At 46.5% G+C, this 14,056-nt stretch overlaps 1 protein-coding gene across 6 annotated transcripts in view; it reads left to right on the top strand.

The window, feature by feature from the left end:
* LOC144721407 (voltage-dependent L-type calcium channel subunit alpha-1D-like) overlaps window positions 1–14,056 on the top strand; it is a 192,132-nt gene that overhangs the window by 131,615 nt on the left and 46,461 nt on the right. For 5 of the 6 annotated variants that reach the window (XM_078599002.1, XM_078599004.1, XM_078599005.1 and 2 more), the window contains one exon: window positions 8,977–9,060. The exons of the other annotated variant lie outside the window; for it this stretch is intronic. In XM_078599002.1, the coding sequence (XP_078455128.1) occupies window positions 8,977–9,060 (84 nt within the window). The remainder of the gene's footprint in view (window positions 1–8,976; window positions 9,061–14,056) is intronic. 6 annotated transcript variants of the gene reach the window in all.

Raw genomic sequence — 14,056 nt, forward strand, 5'->3', positions numbered from 1 at the left:
ATTTGCAAAGACGTTCTGGCGAATGGAGGTGTGCGTGCATGCGTGTGTGTGCGCACACGTGCAAGTACAGCCACGCAGCACCTGTGTAAGACATGCATTGCACGTGCGTGTGCCTGCGTGCATGTGTACCGGCATGATAAATTACTTACCGACGTTTTGCGTACCAGGTCACAAACTGTGTAACTCCGTTTCCATTGCCATGCCGCATTCCACACGGAAATGATTTCAGTTCAATTCCCGCGTCTGCCCGGCGCAGAAATTCCTGCTGCGGCGTTGGGACGCCCTCTGTCTGCCGTTAAGTTCAGACGTTGTCCGTGGGTCACCGTGTGCTGGGACCTCGGCCGAATGTTTTTACTTTGAGAAATTACTTGAGACTCAAAAGTTCCAGCCACTTCCTGCTCAAATGAACAATGAGGAAGCACTCTTCTCTCTATTTATAGTGTTGGGCCAGTGGTGGAAATTCCCTATTCCTAGTGCTGGGGCAAGTCTATTAATAGGACCAACCACTGTAATTTCTTCCCCACAGTGGTACACATTTCTCGACCCCAGAGGGAGGAAGCACGATGAGTTGTGTCAGTACCCAGCCACGATGTTAACTTGCGAGCTTCTGATCGCGAGGCGCTCACACCTCCACTGGGCCACCTGGCTGATTGCTGCATTTTACAAAAAGAGACTCATAACTGCACGTGTCGTGCAACTAGAGTTGTGCGTGCGTTGGCACTTTGAGAAAAAGCCATGTGCTTGTGGAATTCCCAGCGTGAAGGAGAAAATAGATATCTCAGTTGACTTTGGAAGCTTTGTCATCTTTCCAAAAACGAGTCCAAAAAGAAGTTCAAAAACAAGTCCCGCCACCAATTTTTCATAAAATCGGTTTGGTAGATTTGCCGCAGACAACCTCACAACACGATGATTTAGAGCCCATTTAAATTACGAGGATGTTGTGCACGTCCAGCGCAAAAGCCCCAAGGGAGTTATCATGAACACTCGCCAAGTTTGTTTTTTTAAATGTGTCTGAGTGGGACTGTTTTCTAAAAAATGATCAATTTATAAGAATTGTCTGGGCATGTCGAGCGCATGCACGCATTTATTGATTTGTTTGCGTGTTGCGCGATCGCGTGGCCGCGTCACTGTCACCTGCTTGAAACATTGCGAATAGCCTGCATACCATCCATCTGGGTTTAACCAGGCTGGATTACATTTGGCACAGTTTGAGCTCCTCCGCCAGGTGAGGCTGGTCATTTAGCCCACATGCCTAGCCACCGCATGGCCAAGCAGCTTCAATTTGGCCGAATAGAGGGGGGTTAATGGGTGCTGCATGGGCTCGATAATTGATGGGCTGATGTGGTACAGAAGGATGTGGAGTTGAGTTGACTTGCCTTTATGGAGGAAGCTCTTGAAAGGATGCTAATGGGTAGTTGGAGGCATTCACCCTCCAACAACAATGGAGGGCAGAGGAGCGACGCTCACAACAATATGCAGAGCACCAGGTAGCTAATACGCAGTGAGTTCGTTTTAACACGTAGGCTCATCTCAATGCACAAAACCCGGCCATCCAGTTCACCATGGAAATGGAGGTGAATAACACACTCCCGTTCCTGGATATTTTACTTGGACATGGCATAAATGGCAAAATAACACACAGCGTTTACAGAAAGCAAACGCACACTGATGCCTATCTGAATGCAGATTCGCATCACCACCCAGCTCAAAAATCCTCTCTTATCAAGACGCTCATACATCGGGCTAAACAGTGTCAGATGGTGAAAGTCTAGTAAGAGAGATTAAACATGTTAAAGAAGCACTAAGACATAATGGCTACAATAATGCTCAAATTAACAGAGCACTAAATGCCAAATCACGATCGCAAAGCAACACTGCTGAAAGCGATCAGATTGTTAAAACAATTAAAATACCATATATCTCAGGAGTAACTGACAAATTAGCCCGTGTTTTGCAAAAGCAAAACATTACAGTAAGATTTGGTACAGTACACAAAATTCAAAAACTAGTAACGTGCACTAAAGACGAATTACCTAAATTATCAACAGAAGGTGTATATCGGATTAATTGTGTATGTGGCAGATGCTATATTGGACAGACGGGGCGTAACATTAGTGTAAGACTAAAAGAACACCAGAGAAATATTAAACTATCGCAAACACAACTGTCGACAGTTGCAGAACATGCTTGCCAACAGGGACACTCAAATGATTTTGATAACGTTGAAGTGTTGTGTAAAACTTGTTACTACTGGCAAAGACTAATTAGAGAATCCATTGAAATTGAGAGAAACAGAAATAACTTTAACCGCTCAGACAGCTACAGGCTTAGTGCGGCCTGGAAGCGTATTATTAAATAATACATATTACAATTCCTTATAGGGGAAAAATACTAATTAACTGATTACTAACATAGTGTAACGGGTTCCGGAGACACTTATAGAGGTAACTTCTTTATTACAACACAACACTCCAACAGTCCTGATACTCTGTTACAGCCTAGGTACACAGCCTAGATACACAGCCTAGGTACACAGCCTAGGTACACAGCCTAGGTACACAGCCTAGGTACACAGCCTAGGTACACAGCCTAGGTACACAGCCTAGGTACACAGCCTAGGTACACAGCCTAGGTACACAGCCTAGGTACACAGCCTAGGTACACAGCCTAGGTACTCTACTCTGGCTATGCTCTGGAACTCGCCCTCCCAAGGTCGTAGAGTCGGGAGTTCCAGAGTCCCACCACTCGCTCTCACAACATCCCAGGGTCTTCAGATGGCTGGTCGTGGGTCTTGGGTCTTGAGTTACAACTGGCCCCGATCGTCTAGGGAGCTCCCCTTTTTATGCCTAGTCCAACCAGGGGTGGGGCCGTGTGCGCCACCAGACATCCCACAGAGCACACACAGCCCCCCCCCCCCCCCCAATTGGCGGTGCCAAAAGGCTTAAGCGCCTGGGAACCCAACGCCTGGCGCCCAGAGGCTTAAGCGTCTGGACCCGCCCGGGAACCCAGAGCCCCCAGCAGCCCCTCCCTTCTTATGTCACTACAATAGCATATAATTACAATAACACACATTACAACTGATTACTAATCTACAACTCACATCGTAACAATTCCCTGATTACTAATCTAGTATATAATTACAATACCCCCCCCTCCGCCTCAAATCGTTGCACCTGATGAGTTAAATGATGACGTCACCCTTCTGCTGCTGCTTTATTTAAGACCGGGAGCAAGAGCAGAGCCTCACCATTCTGGCGAATTGCCCGATGATGCTGGATGCAATTACCAGCGAAACGTCGTACTCAAAAATTTTAAATGTTGTGGTTTCACACTTCAACACACTGGTGGGCTAAAACAGTGAACTATTTGTCTTTTGTCAACGTGACACTTTTTTGCTGATTGGCCGTGTCGGGTGGTGGAGGGTTACGACACATTTATAAATAACGCGATCTAACCCAAAAACGTTGATTACGCAGTGAGTTGGCAGTGGGGAGCACACTGTGACATAACACCTGGGTCTGTCCCATGATTTCGACATTTCACGTGGCCTCAAAAGTGCACCTACCCTGACACAACCACTGTGGTGACGTCACGGTCACTTAGTGGTGAATGGAGGCTGGCTGTTGTTGTAAAGCTAGCCAGTCAAATTGTCTCAGTGACATATAGTTACCAAGGCAATATAATTGGAAGTGTACATTGTATTTATTGTATTTATGTAAACATATGCAACACATGTAAAACGTTTAGTCTCGTGAGTGGCACAGATAAAAAAAAATAAGACGAAATTATTAACAAAAACTCTGTTTAGAGCATGTTATGGGCCTGACACGCAAGCTCATACGTGTGGAAATTCCAACTTACACAGCCCCCACCAATTGTGGTGCTCTCATTACATCACAAACTACATCAGGATTGATTTCCTAGGACATCATCCTGCACCGTTATGTGAAATTGATGACGGTGCAATTGTTAATTGTAGAGATATCCTCCATCAAATGTTAAAGCTGTCAGTCAAGAGCTCGCTGTGTTGATGAGTCATGAATACATTCTCAACCGGTGTCCAATGGTTAGTCAAGAGAAAGGGAATCTTGTGGATAATCTTGCAGTACAGGGATCCCTCGATTTATTCAAGGAGATGCGTTTTTTTTTAAAAAGATGTAAAACTAAATTTCGTAAATGGGAACGGATTTTCCAATTAATATAATACGAAAAATCTGATATCTGTTTCTTAGTAATCACTACTCTATTCCTAACCTAAAAAGTATACATCATGATCACTTTTCATAATATAAACATTTAAAAAAACTAAAAGAACATAAATATTGAAACGATTGAATAATAATAAATTTAAAACAAAAATTATTTACCTATTTAGGGATCATGCCGAAAGATCTCCATGTTGGAATGACTGAGAATGAGATGTGGAGGGGGAGTCACCGTTGCACTGCAGGAGCACCTCGACGCTGTCGCGGATGGATAACGCGGCCTCTCGGGTGGTCCTTGTTTGATGATCTCATGACACAAGCCGCGTGACATCTCATACACGTGGATATTCAATTTCGTTAATGTCCATAATTTGTCAATTGCGTGAACACAAACATTTGTGAACCGAACGTCCATATACGAGTGAAAGCTGTATCTGCTCGAGGTCTGCGAGCCACTTCCCACGACCTTGCGCACACCTACGGTAGTCCGCAGAGCACAGGTTGGGAACCACTGGTTTATAAATAATAATAATTTAATACTGAATTTAATACGTGTGGTAATTGGGCCGGTATTATGGCGCGAGGCTTTCACAAAAGGAAAGGCAATATGTTTCTCAGACAATAGCCTGCAGTCGCTTCGCAGTAGATGCGATTAATGCAATGTGCAGTCCCAATTGAGTGTAACTTGCGTTGTCATTCTTCTAATTTGCCAAACTTGAACCGTGGCGCTGGCACAAGATGGTCTCCTATTTTTCTAATTGCGCCATGGGATCTTAAACCACCACTTTGAGTGAAGTAGACCGCTCATGGTATTTTGAGTGAAGAAGACAGCCCGTGGTATTCTGAGTGAAGAAGACAGCCCCTGGTATTTTGAGTGAAGACGACAGCTCATGATATTTTGAGTGAAGAAGACAGCCCGTGGTATTTTGAGTGATGAAGACAGCCCCTGGTATTCTGAGTGAAGTAGACAGCCCCTGGTAGTTTGAGTGAAGAAGACTGCCCATGGTGTTTTGAGTGAAGAAGACTGCCCATGGTGTTTTGAGTGATGAAGACAGCCCCTGGTATTCTGAGTGATGAAGACAGCCCCTGGTAGTTTGAGTGAAGAAGACTGCCCATGGTGTTTTGAGTGAAGAAGACAGCCCATGGTATTCTGAGTGAAGAAGACTGACCGTGGTAGTTTGAGTGAAGAAGACAGCCCATGGTATTCTGAGTGAAGAAGACTGACTGTGGTAGTTTGAGTGAAGAAGACTGCCCATGGTAGTTTGAGTGAAGAAGACAGCCCATGGTAGTTTGAGTGAAGAAGACAGCCCATGGTATTCTGAGTGAAGAAGAATGACCGTGGTAGTTTGAGTGAAGAAGACTGACCGTGGTAGTTTGAGTGAAGAAGACAGCCCATGGTATTCTTAGTGAAGAAGACTGCCCATGGTAGTTTGAGTGAAGAAAACTGACCGTGGTAGTTTGAGTGAAGAAGACAGCCCATGGTAGTTTGAGTGAAGAAGACAGCCCATGGTATTCTGAGTGAAGAAGACTGCCCATGGTATTCTGAGTGAAGAAGACTGACCGTGGTAGTTTGAGTGAAGAAGACTGCCCATGGTAGTTTGAGTGAAGAAGACAGCCCATGGTGTTTTGAGTGAAGAAGACAGCCCGTGGTATTTTGAGTGAAGAAGACAGCCCATGGTAGTTTGAGTGAAGAAGACAGCCCATGGTAGTTTGAGTGAAGAAGACTGCCCATGGTATTCTGAGTGAAGAAGACTGCCCATGGTGTTTTGAGTGAAAAAGACTGCCCATGGTATTCTGAGTGAAGAAGACTGACCATGGTACTTTGAGTGAAGAAGACCGCCCATTGTATTTTGAGTGAAGTAGACCGCCCATGGTATTTTATGGTTGATACAATCGCAATGCTTTTGTCTAACGAGGGCATGATATTCTTTGGGTCTTTCGATAAAGTCACGTAGATAGGTTCGAAGAAAATAACAAAAAAATATGACGTTTTGATCGCAACACAAGCGGTCGTCATCAGGAAAAGGGGGTTAGCTTCTAAAGGCAAACTGTTTATAAAGGTCCGAAATGGGCGCAGCCTAAATGTCAGCAGCGTGGGCGGGGCAGCTGATGTTAATGTAAGTGGTGGGCGACGACCGCGAAGGCGGTGGGGTTTCCACCAATTAAAGGGCTGCCAAGTAAAATTTGCATGTTAATGGTAGATGGGTGAGCGACCTCCACGACGAGCGCGCTGAGGTGGCTATGCTAATGTGAGAGCGTAGCGTGTTAATGTGAGAGATTAGCATGTTAATGTGAGAGATTAGCATGTTAATGTGAGAGATTAGCATGTTAATGTGAGAGATTAGCATGCTCATGGGAGATCGCAGAGCCACCGCCACGTCAAGGTCGGCATGCGAAGGCGGCCGTGTTGGTGTGAGAAATTTAACCTGTTAATGTAAAATGGGAGGGCCGAAAATATCAACTAACATGGGAAGGTGGCAGGATGGGAACATCACAGCCAGTTATGACTTAAACTGGTTGATAACGTCCTTCCAATGATTGCTAAGTTTGTACCCATCTTCTCGGTTGAAATTGTGTTTGTATATATGGATGGCTTCATGAATGAATCTTTGTTGATAGCCAGTGGGTTTGCAAAGTACCTTCATCTTAGAGAAATCAATTTCGTGTGAGCCCACCGGATTAAAACAATGATCAGCCACGGCCGAGGTATTGGTCCTACCGTGTTTCAGATCTGCCTTGTGTTCACGAACACGGTCCGAGACATGTCGCTTAGTTTCCCCAATGTAACTACTGCCGCAGACACAGCTGAGTTTGTAGACACCGGGGTATTGCATGTCAGGGATCACATCCTTTACAGATGGGTTCAGATCACGAATTTTATGTACTGTGTTAAATCGAACCTGGATCTTGTGTTTGCTCAAGATTTTGGAAATATTTTTTTTGTGACTATGTATGGCAAGGTGATCGTTTTGATTGGGTCCTCAGATGGTTCTTTCCCAACAGTTGGGGTGATAGCTTTACAGATTGTGTTGTCTGAATATCCATTCATCTTGAGAGCTTGAGGGCATAATGTTTATAGATGGGCCAACCAAATTAAGCTACTTTATCCAATAAGCCAACATTTTGGGCATTATGTATTGCCTGGTGCTGGCTACCCTCCTGGTTTCAGAGGCTATGCCATGAAACAATGTGGGGAAATCTAAATGAGAAATCAACATTTTGTTGAGTTTTCCTACACATCATTATTATAGTACATTTTTTTTTTATAAAAACATAAGCCCTGCAGGAGAGGAACTGTAACATAATGACCACATCTCAATTGCCCGCGGAGAGCTTTCCAGCACTAAAGGGACAATAACAACATTGCACAATGATAGCAGTCCATCACTGGTGTGCGACGGTAATTGTTTATTGATTTTTATTTACTAGGGTGGGTTGGAGACTTGGCTACGGTATTACCGTTAGCCCCAGCGGTGCCACTGTTACCGTTGGACCTCACTCACAGTCTCCCACGTGGCCCAGAACTCCAAGCACCATCCTTGGCTCGGCGGGGAGACAATCGAGTCGCCGCCTCTCCTGCACGACCTACGATCACGTGGGACAAAACATGCAGGAGCATCCATGTGAACCCAATATGCCTCCTTACATCTTCGTCTTTCGACATAACAACTTGTGCACGTAATTTTTACACATTCCATCAGCCGCACAGCTTTTTTATTTCATGATGGGATGTGTACAAAATATGTGCAGGAAAAAATATATGAAGCAGGCAAATAATAAATAGCTATATAAGTTTCAATGAATATGGCACTTTACATGAAGTGGAGAGACTGACTCCCATCATGGCAATGTGGAATTTACACAACTTGCAGTAATTATTACAGTATTTATTTGTGATTATAACCCAAACTCAACCTTAACCCAACCCTAAACCTAACCCAACCCTAAGCCTAATCCTTTCCTAACCCAACCCTAACGCAACCCTAACCGAACCCTAACCCAACCCTAACCCAACCCTAACCCAACCCTAACCCAACCCTAACCAAACCCTAACCCTTGTGACGTAGACACCGCCGCGCGATCACGCCACACGCAAATAACTAAATGCATGTGTGCGTGTGCTGCACATGCACATAACATTTTTCACAAAACGGTCCACCTCAGAAACATCTAAACAAACAAGGTCCCACCCTTGAAGTCTTCTCTACAAACCTGGCGAGTGTCGAAGATAGTTCCCTTCTGGTTTTTGCGCTGGACATGCACAACATCCTCGTAATGTTCAACCGGATCTAATTGAGCCGTGGCAAAAACTACCAAACCAAATTTTGGCAAAATAGGTGGTGGGACTTTTATGCAGAGGGACGACAGAGCTCCTGTATTTCATTGAGATGTCTTTTCACCTGCGTGCCATAATTGCCGCAAAAATCCCAATTTTGCTCAAAGTGCCAACACATCCGTAACATAGCCGCGCATTCCCCGCAGGTTTAGTGTATTTTGTAAGAAGACTTGGGGTTAATGTATTTGTAATGTTATTACGTTGAGTGTGAGGGCTCAAGGTGGCTGCCAAGCTTGTGTCCTACAATCCTTTGCAGGGACAGCTGATAAAATTTGTCACAAGACAAATGTTGCCTTGCGTGGGTCGCGTTGCGTGGTACACCGCGTGCGTCCCGTGTGCGGTCGGAGTGCGCTTACGTGGTAGGTGAACATGTCCAAGAGAAGCAGATCTGGCTGACTCCTTCACCTCTTCTCCCCCCGCCCCTCCCTCACGCAGGGTTACTTTAGCGACCCATGGAACGTGTTTGACTTCCTCATCGTAATTGGCAGCATCATTGACGTCATTCTGAGTGAGCTGAATGTGAGTACCGAGTGACGCGGATGAGGTTTCGTGGTGGTGTGGGGGGTGGCTGACTCCTCGGCCTGTGGGGCCCCCCAAGTGTTTGCTTGCATGCGGGCTCTAGAATGGGGGGGGGGGGCGCAGGGTGGTTGAGAGCAAAGCATTGGGAAGTGAGCAGAAGGGCATTGACTCCTGGTGATAGCCACAAATTACAGAGTTAAATCAACTTGTAGGGTTTCACAGGCTACTTTATGATTCATAATTGAGTTGTTTATTAATCTTAAACAGATTTGTACATTTTCACCACCACTCATTCCCCATCGACCCTTGCCCGCGAGCAGCCTGAACCTGCTGTGGGTCCAACACCTCATGGAGTTGCTGCTCCTCCTCCCCTTCTACATCTGCATCATCCTCCACCTTCCTCATCCTACTCGTCGTCCTTCTGCTCATCCTCCTCCTCGTGTTTCCCACTAACTCTGCAAATGTGTTTTTCTCTCTCGAGGGTTCTGTCTTCAGGCTGTGGACGATCCGACCGACCGTGTGTTCTCCGCAGCGCTCTCGCCACCTCACTGCCGCTCACAGCTCTGTGTCTTGGTCTCCGGCCTTGTTTCCTTGCTCGTCGCTTTGCTTGGCACCGCGACTGGGCCGCAGTGGCTGAAAAACGAAACGTTCGCAGGGCTCGTGACGATTCCAATTCGGAGTGAGTGGGAGAAAGGGGGTAGCCGCGGCACACGCCGGGGCGAGCTTTTCACCACAGGGTTGTTTTGTTTCAGAGCGCAGAGCAAATTCGCGAGTGGAGGTGGGCGCCGACTCCAGGTGCTTCTGGGGGGTGAGGGGCCGAGTGGACGCCTCGGGGAAGCGCTGTTTTGCGAAATGCTCGGCGCGCACGAAGGCCGCTGCCGCCCACCCTCCCCTCACGTTGCAGTGACCGCTCTCTCGTTTTTATTTAATCTGTTATTCTTCTCTCTCTCTCTGTGTTTCTGCCCTTGATCTATTCTCTCATTCCCCGTCACTGTCCTCGATGTCTCTCTTTCTCTGTTTCTGTGTGTCCATGTCTCTGCTTCTATGTGTCTCCTTCTGTCTGTCTGGCCCTCTCACGCTGCCTGTATTGTGCTTTCTCTCTCCATCTCCTGTCTCTCTCTCTCTCTCGCTGTCTTTCCATCTCTCTATTAATCTCGCTGTTTCCATCTTTCTCTTTCTGTGTCTCACATTCTCTCTTCATCTCTCTGGCTCTTCCTGTCTCTGTCTTGCTGTATCTCTACAATCAATGTCCGTCTTTTCTCTGTGCCCATGTCTGTCTCTGTCTCTCCATTACTGGCTATCCATGTCTCTCCGTCTCTCTCTGTCTCGATCTTCCTGGCATGCAGCACTATTTTGCGGATGCATGGAACGCCTTTGACGCCTTGCTAGTTGTGGGTAGCATCGTTGACATAGCGATCACAGAGATGAACGTAAGTAAGAGTGCCCTTCTGCCCTGGCCCCCATCCATCCCACGCACCCCCCCCCCCCCGCTGCCTCACTGCCATCGCTGACCCATCTGCCTCAAAACCTTCCCACTGTAACAAAGCCAAAGCAGCAGCAATGTCAGAACCCGTCGGAACGCATTTGAAACTTTATTTGGGTATGGCACTGTGTGTGACTTCTGCTGCTGCTGCTCAGGCAATCTGCATTCACTGGTGACACTTACCCTCCTGAGTCTTTATTTTTTGGGTTATGTCACGTGATGTCGCCAAACTTGTCTTGTACAACCCTCTACCACCCAGCTTAGCTAAACAAATTAAATTGTCATGTGACCAAGCGTTCAACATGCTAATTACTCTTCCCTCAGCTCACCGATGAGTTGAAGACCAATTCTGAAGTGAAATGTCGCAAACTTAATTACTAAATGTAGCTGTGAGAACTGTTCTTCAGCTCACCCATGGTGAGCTGCAACGATACGAATAGGGGCGGTAAAATCTGCAAGTTAAATTTACTCTCGTGTTACATTTCCGTTGGTGATTGCTGTTCGTCTTTGTGGTGTACGGAGATGAAGTGTAACGGGGGGGGGGGGGGACGACGACCCTGAGTCACACACGCGGCTGGGGCCCGGTACCGGGGGAACGTGACGCTTGGTGGTCTCACGCGGCTTCGCGCTCCGACTGCTTCTGCTGTCCACTGCTTCTGCTGTCCACTGCTTCTTGCTTTGAGCCACAGACGCAAAAACGTGATTCCCATCGACGACGATCAATTGTGATTACAGTTATCCCTCAACTTGCGAGAGACATGCATTTGTCCTTAAAAGGCGTTACTGTTTGCACTACAGGGATACCGTGACACTGTCGCAGACAGATGACGCAGCCTCCCGGGTGATCTCATGCCGCCTGCCGTTTAAAATTTGTGAACGCGGAAATTATAATTCGTTCATCGAAAAGTGTCCCATTGTCTATCAATTGCGTTTATGCCAAATTTCGTAAGCCGAACGATTGTAAATTGAAGGATACTTATACGCATCATATTTCATCAGCAGCAGCCATGATCTATCTGCTACTGGATGAAAGCCTCCTCACACCTTTACCTTGGCTCACTGTTTTCCGATGCGACGTAATGTCCCGCTTGTGGTCCATCCCCACAGTGGTGTATTTTCCCTCTTTTGACTACCATCTCATCACCAGTCTTGTGCATAGTCTTTCCAGCGATGTGTCCTGCCCAATGAGACACTTAATGGTCCTCAACCACCACTATGATGTCTCTGTCTCTAACCTGCATTTTGCTCCCTGATCTGTGTGCTCCTCTCTGTGTCTCTCGGTGTAATTCCCAGCATGAATCTTCATTGCGTTTCTCTGTTCGCATTTCTCATTTCCACTCATCCCATTCGTTCTGTCCTGGGGAGTCAAGAGCAGGAGAGACATACCCACTGAAATGTGACCAGCATTGCTCTACTAATCGTGGTGGTGCCAGTGGCTCGTACTCTGGTGGAGCGGCCACATGCCCATTAGTCATCAGTGTTCGGGTGGCAAGAGTTGATATGTATCGAGATCTCCTACCGGTCTTGTGCTGAACTTTATTGCAGTAAACTGCACGGTTTTGATTACATGGCTAGGCCGACTGAGAAACACGTCCGGGTTTTCACTGTGGGAGAGGTGGTGGCCCTACCCTTCGTTGGCCAGGATGAGGAAAGAAGGCGGAGGGAAAAGGAGGGTAAAAGGGACATCCGGTTACTCTGTTGAACGTGGTGGTGCAGCCTGAGACCCAGTGCTGTGTACGCAGGAGTTCTCACTGCCTTCCTGCTGTGGTTACACATTCTACAGCGTTGCAATCTGCAATCTACATTAATAATGCCGTGTTCAAATGAAACAACATTGTTAATAATTTTTACTCAATTGTAACCAGACAAACACAAATTGGCAAATCATCCCAATGCAACAGGACCCTAGAGAGTTGAGACTTAGTGTATTTCTTCTAGATAAGATGATGACAATAAATTATGAGTATTAGACTTAAGAATACGCAGACTTGTACTCCATCAGGCATTTAGACCACCACATTGCATGTACAATGATGCTCTCAGCCTTGTCTAGACCAGCAACTCAAGAGCTGAACGTGCAACCGTAATAGTGTTCAGACCACCGAATTATGAAGAATTGAATATGTGGACGTTCTAACGTCTCTTCTAAACCCGGGCGGATATTCAGCTCTTGAGTTGTTGGCCTAAACAAGGCTGAGACCATTATTGACATGCATGTAAGGCGTATGGATGGCAGTCGTGCCCTTCTGCTATTTATAAACATTACACCTTTGCTTGCTGCTAAATATATGTGTTTCTAGTTATCAGCATTCTCCTGCTGTGGTGGCTTTTCTCATAGATTGCGCAGTGTCAGATTGAATTAACTGTTGAAATCATTAAACTCTTAAGTCCAGACTTCACAGCAAAGCCAGGGACAATCTGCTGTGCCAGGTTGGTTTGGAGGTGGGGGAGAGGAATGGTAGAGGAGCAAGTCAAGCGCACCGCCTCGCACGGACGAAGGCCGAGGAATTCACACAGCAGAGTATACAGCAGTGAATTAAAGGACAGTCGTGATTTAAGTGCAACACTGTGCAGTGGTGAATTAAAATACATCAGAACATTGCAGCTGTGAATTTAAGGGCAGCAGAGTGCAGCAGTGAATCAAAACTGAAAACTGTTAACTTTTATCATTTATTTTACCAGGTAATGCTCACTGAGCTATATAGCCACAAATGAAAACTCAACGAAGTGGATTATAGTGTGGCAATGTATCGCCGCCAAATACTCTAAACACATGTTTCTTAACCTGGAGTGAAAAACCGAACAACCTGGAGAAAACTCCACGCAAACACGGGGAGAATACGCAAACTCAAACTATACAGCAGGCATTAGGGTCAGGACCGATCCCACGACACTCTGTATACATAACGAGGTAGTTAAAATCTCGCCATCATGGTACCCCAAATTAAAAGTCAGAAAAGTGTGCAGCAGTGGATTTATGGGCAGCAGCGAACGAAATGGCAACAGAGAGAGCAGCAACAGTGAGAGTTCAGTGCCGACCGGATAGTTGCGGAGAGATGAAGATTCATAGAGTGGGGTTAGGGTTGGGGGGGGGAAGGCGGTGTTTGAGGGTTAAGTAGAGGTGGTGGGCGGACGGGGTCCGTGTGGATGCCCCCCAGCCCTTGGTGTCCGCCCTTGCCCCCTCCCGGTGAGTGTTGTGAGGGTCTGGCGGGCGTCGATGTGATACTCCGTGTCATGTGAAATGCTGCTTCTCTGAGAACCTGTGCTGCACACTTCCGTTCCAGCCAACTAGGGATTGGCTTCAGTCGGGTCTGTCTGGGTTGGTGACACGCAATGCATTTCCACAGCCGGCATATCTGGGACAAAACATTCAGTGTACCTCTAAATATGGCTAATACTCGTGACGTGCCACCTAACCAATCTACCTGCAAACCGGAAAATATTCAGTCAGAAATATGACCTAACCCAACCTAACTCTGTCCCCAATCATCACCAAGCCAATCCTAACTCCAA

Source organism: Lampetra planeri, chromosome 11 (assembly GCF_965212315.1).
Source record: "Lampetra planeri chromosome 11, kcLamPlan1.2.h2, whole genome shotgun sequence".
NCBI lineage: Eukaryota > Metazoa > Chordata > Hyperoartia > Petromyzontiformes > Petromyzontidae > Lampetra > Lampetra planeri.